The 5401-nt window shown below is 48.9% G+C and overlaps 2 protein-coding genes across 2 annotated transcripts; both read right to left on the reverse strand.

Moving 5' to 3' along the window:
- Nucleotides 1-1464: 1464 nt before the first annotated feature.
- On the reverse strand, nt 1465-2304 carry LOC136523875 (uncharacterized). The gene has a single exon (XM_066517409.1). It carries the CDS (start codon nt 2302-2304, stop codon nt 1465-1467), a length of 840 nt encoding a protein of 279 aa, XP_066373506.1.
- Nucleotides 2305-4394: 2090 nt separating this feature from the next.
- On the reverse strand, nt 4395-5090 carry LOC136523877 (uncharacterized). The gene has a single exon (XM_066517410.1). The coding sequence runs from the start codon at nt 5088-5090 to the stop codon at nt 4395-4397; it is 696 nt and encodes a 231-aa protein (XP_066373507.1).
- Nucleotides 5091-5401: the final 311 nt, after the last annotated feature.

The raw sequence follows: 5401 nt of genomic DNA on the forward strand, positions 1-5401 counted from the left end.
CTCTCTGATCGGGAAAGCTGTTCGTCGATTTGGAGAAAACGTGTGCGGTGATTTTGGAGAAAACATGTTTGGCGATAACGTTTGGAGAAATCATTTTTGGTGATTTTTGGAGAAAACATGTTCGACGATTTGGAGAAACGTGGTCGGCGCAGTTATGGCAATTATGTATTGGAGTTCGTTATGAAGTTTCATGGAGCTCGACGATCGTGAGTGGATGTTAAACCATAATAGAGACAAAATGGAGACAAGTTATGGAGACCAAAACTTTACTTAATATAAAATTGGAGAGTACATATCTAGAGTGTTTCAAGGATAGAAACGTATAAGGTGTTCGATGTGCCACGAGTAGGGAACATTGACTCCTTCTAAGTCACTTAGGCAATAAGACCCTAGTCGAGTAACTTCTTTGACGATGTAAGGTCCTTCCCAAGGGGAAGAGAGCTTGTGCATCCCTTTAGTTTTTTGTTTTCTGCGGAGAACGAGATCGCCAATAGCAAATGAACGACCTTTGACGTTTCGATTATAGTACTTCCGCAAGCCTTCTAGATATTTAGCTATATAGAAGCAGGTGATTAGTTGTTCTTTCTCAGCCCTATCGATGTCCTCAGATCGAACAGCCTTGGCCTGCTCTTCATCATAATTTTCCACTCTAGGTGCTCAGAAACTATTGTCAGCTGGTAGTATGGCTTCTGAGCTGTAGACCAAGAAGTATGGAGTCACACCAATGCTGCGACTAGCTTGAGTACGTAGTCCCCAGACTACAGCTGGAAGCTCCTTGAGCCATCTGCCCAGGTGCCTTTCTTCTTTCTGATATAGTCGCTTTTTTAGGGCATCAAGGATCATGCCGTTCGCCCATTCAACCTGGCCGTTGGCTCTTGGATGGGCAATGGAGACATATTTGATGGAGATGCAGCGGTCTTTGCAGAAGTCCTAGAAGTGATGGCTAGTAAATGTAGTTCCGAGATCGGTGATGATGCTATTCGGTAGACCAAATCTGTGGATGATATCTTCAAAGAGCTCAACTGCTTTCTTTGCAGTAGCCGAGATGAGCAGTTTATATTCAATCCACTTGGAGAACTTGTTGATGATGACATATACATACCGGAAACCACCTAGTGCTAGTTTGAAAGGCCCGATCATGTCCAGTCCCCAGCATGCGAAGGGCCAGGAAGCTAGGATGGTTTGCAGCTCTTGTGCCGGCACATGTATTTGCTTAGCAAAGAATTGGCATCCTTCACAACGTTAGATGAGGTCTTCTGCATCAGTGACGGCTATGGGCCAACAAAAACCAGCTCAGAAAGCCTTGCCGACCAGTGTTCTCGAGGCCGCGTGGTTGCCACAAGAACCAGAGTGAATTTCGAGAAGTAGCTTTACTCCCTCCTCTTGGGTGATGCATTTCTGCAGTATCCCTTCCTTGGCATTTTTCCTCATCAAGCTTCCATCCACCAGCATGTAAAGCTTGCTTCAATGAACTAGGCATTCAGTTTCAGTCTTGTTGGTGGGTACCTCGGTGTTGGTGAGGTACTTGATGAATTGCTCCCTCAAATCGGTGACCGACGAAGGTACCACAAGTACCAACTGCTCGGCAGGGGGAACCTCTTCGACTTCCTTATCTTCTTTGATGGATGGTGCCAAGAGATCTTGAACAAAGACCCCTAGTGGGATCATGGCACGAGAAGAGCCCAGCTTGGATAAGTGATCGGTGAGCTGATTTTGGTCATGTACCACATGGTGATACTCGATGCCATAGAATTTTCCTTCGACCTTCCTGATTTTGATGCAGTATGCATCCATCTTCTCATTGGAACATGACCAATCCTTGTTGAGCTGGTTGATAACCAGCGCAGAGTCCCCGTACACCATGAGGCATTTGACACCGAGCCCGACGACTATACGGAGACCATGGAGACACACTTCATATTCTGCGACGTTGTTGGAGGCTGGAAAGTGTATCCGGAGAACATAACATAGCTTATCCTTGGTTGGCATAATGAACAGAATGCCCACACCAGCACCATTGATGTTAAGGGTGCCATCGAAGTACATTACCCAGTGTTTGGGGCAAGTAGCGGCGATGGGCTCTTGGATCTCGGTCCATTCAGCGATGAAATCAGCAAACGCTTGTGACTTAATGGTAGGTCTGCTTCTGAATTTGATGGAATAGGTGTCCAGCTCAACAGCCCACTTAATGATGTGGCCATTGGTCTCTTTGTTGTGGAGAATGTCCCCTAGAGGGAACTCAGTGACCACAATAATCTTGTAGTATTCGAAGTAGTGTCGGAGTTTGCGCGACGTAATAAGCATGGCGTATAACCGCTTTTGTACCTAAGGATAACAAGTTTTAGGCTCATTAAGTACCTCGCTGGTGAAGTAAACTGGATGTTGTACTTTATAAGCGTGCCCGGCTTCCTCGCGTTTGACGATAATAGCTGTGCTCACGACGCGAGAAGTAGCGGCGATGTATATCAACAGAGTCTCATCTAGACGTGGTGCCATCATGATTGGAGGCTTTGTTAAGAATACCTTGAGCTGCTCAAAAGCTGAGTCTACCTCCTCCGACCAGGAGAATCGCTCAGAGGCCTTGAGGAGTTTGAAGAAACATAACCCTTTTTCGTCGAGGCGTGATATGAAGCGACTTAAAGCAGCCATGCAGCCTATAAGCTTCTGTATATCTTTGATGCATGTCGGCCATTTCATATTAGTGATGGCAAAGACCTTGTTAGGGTTAGGTTCGATACCTCAAGCACTAACGATGTAGCCTAGCAGTATACCGGATGGAACTCCAAAGACGCACTTTGAAGGGTTCAGCTTCCATCGGTACTTGTTCAGGTTAGCGAAGGTTTCTTCGAGGTCAGTGATAAGGTTGTCAGCTGTCTTGGTCTTGACGACCACGTCGTCTATGTAGGCTTTGACATTGTAGCCGATCTATTGGTAGAGGCACCTCTGGATGGCCCTTTGATAGGTAGCCCTGGCGTTCTTGAGTCCGAAGGACATAGTTCTATAGCAGTATGCATCGAAAGGCGTAATGAATGATGTCTTGATCTGGTCTTCTTCCTTGAGGGAGATCTGATGATAGCCAGAGTAACAGTCAAGGAAGGAGAGCAGTTCATAGCCAGCGGTAGAGTCAACAACTTTGTCTATTCAAGGCAGGCTGAAGGGATCTTTAGGGCAGTGTTTGTTAAGATCAGTATAATCAATACACATTCTCCATTCTTTATTCTTTTTTTGAATGAGAATAGGGTTTGCTAACCAATCTGGATGATATACTTCTTTTATAAACCTGGTAGCTAAGAGCCATTTTATTTCTACCCTAATAGACTCCTTCTTGTCTGGCATGAATCGGCGGAGTTTCTGCTTGATCGGTTTAGCGGTCGGTGAGACATTCAAGGAGTGCTCAATCTTCTCCCATGGTACCCCCGGCATGTCTGTAGGTTTCTAAGAAAACACATCGGTGTTGGCAAGTAGGAAGGAGATGAGCGCGCTTTCCTATTTGGGGTCAGGTGAGCCCCAATCTTCATGGTCTTAGAGACGTCGTCGAGGCCGAGGCCAACCTCCTTGATTTCCTTGGACTTGGTGGAGGCACGAGGAAGCTCCAGCTCTAGGATCTCCAGGTCATTGGCGGGCACTGTCTTGGCTTCGGCAACCATGCTAGCCATCTAGATGGAGAGGTTGGTGGCTTCGGCAAGAGCGAGACTCTCTGTCTCATAGGCATTGGCAACGGAGAGGTTGGCCCGCAGAGCCAAGACTCCTGCAGGTGAAGGCATTTTCATCACCAGATATGCATAGTGCGGTACGGCCATGAACTTGGCCAGAGCTGGCCGACCAAGTATGGCGTGGTAGGCGGTGTCGAAGTCGGCGACGTAGAAGTTGATATGCTCGACGCGGTAGTTGCTTGCTATGCCAAACTATACTGGTAGGGTAATCTCTCCAAGTGGTCTGGATGCCCTTCTAGGTACCACACCCCAGAAGGAGGAGTCCAAGGGTGTAAGATCTGTTATCACGAGGCCCAACTCCCTTAGGGCCCTGGCAAAGAGTAGGTTCAAAGCACTGCCACCGTCAACGAGGACTTTTCTAAAGGGCACCTTCTGGACGGTTGCGTCGAGGATGAGGGGGAAATGCCCTATGTAGGGTATATCTACCCACTAGTCGGCCCTGCTGAAGGTGATGGGGACCTCAGACCATGGGTGATAGCTGGGGTTGGTGGTGGTTTCCTCTGAAGTGACGGCGAGCACTCGTCGAGCGGCGAGCTTCCATTCTCTTCTACTCTCAGTGGAGGCGAGGCCCCCAAAGATGGTGGCGACCACCTTATCGTGGTCCTGAAAGGCATTATTGTTGCCCCTAGGTGGTCAGCGACCTCCAGCTCCATTGTTGGTGTCGTCATTGAGCCTCTTGTCCTAGAAGTCCTTAGCCAGACCAATGCAGTCCTTCATCTTGTGTTTGGTGTTCTTGTGAAGAGGGCATGGGCCATCAAGGATCTTTTGGTACTGTTCGTCATAGTTGCACTTGGCGCGAGGTTGACTGACAACGGTAATGATGTGTTCTGGCTGGCAGCGGCGATTTTGGCCGGGCATGTGTCCTAACCGATCACGGCCACTGTCATGATGGTAGCTGCGGTCGTCAGGGCAGCGATCGCTATGGCATCGGTCGTCGGGGCAGTCATCGTAGCGATGAGACAGGCGATGAGTGCCTGCATCCTCATTGAAGCGCACCTCAGCTTCCTTGGTGTCGGTGTACTGGTTGGCCATAGTGATCATCTCGCCGATACCGGTGGGAGGCTTGCGGTTGAATTTGGAGCGAAGCTCGCGATGGTGGAGCCCTCGGATAAAGGCGGTGATGACCTCAGCTTCCATGATGTTGGGAATAGAGTTCCTGATCTCGGAGAAACATCGAATGTAGCTATGGAGGAGCTCAGATGGCTTTTGGTTAATGCGGCTGAGATTATGCTTGGTGTCGGGTCGAGTACACTTGGCCATATAGTTGTCGGTGAAGACTTTATTCAGCTCTTCCCATGATCCGATGGAGTCCGGCGCAAGGCTGGTAAACCAGCTCATGGCGGGTGGCGTGAGCATGACGGGGAGATAATTTGCCATGATGCTGGTGTCTCCTCTGATGGCTCGGATAGCAGTGGCATAAGCCTATAGCCACTGAGTTGGGTTCATTCTTCCTTCATAGGGCTCGACCCCAGTGATTTTAAAACCATGGGGCCACTAGAGTGTTCGGAGCACCCTGGTGAAAGCTGGGGGGCCCTCAGGGTTGTTGACACCGTCTTCTATGGCGTTGTGGTTAGGGATAGGCTTGAGGGCTGAGTCCAGGTTGTCGTACTCCTTTTGGTACTCCTAGCGGCAATGTACTTCATCTTCATGGCGACCGAAGTGACGTTGCTCGATACGCTATCGCGCAT

Source organism: Miscanthus floridulus, chromosome 18, assembly GCF_019320115.1.
Source record: "Miscanthus floridulus cultivar M001 chromosome 18, ASM1932011v1, whole genome shotgun sequence".
NCBI classification, from domain to species: domain Eukaryota; kingdom Viridiplantae; phylum Streptophyta; class Magnoliopsida; order Poales; family Poaceae; genus Miscanthus; species Miscanthus floridulus.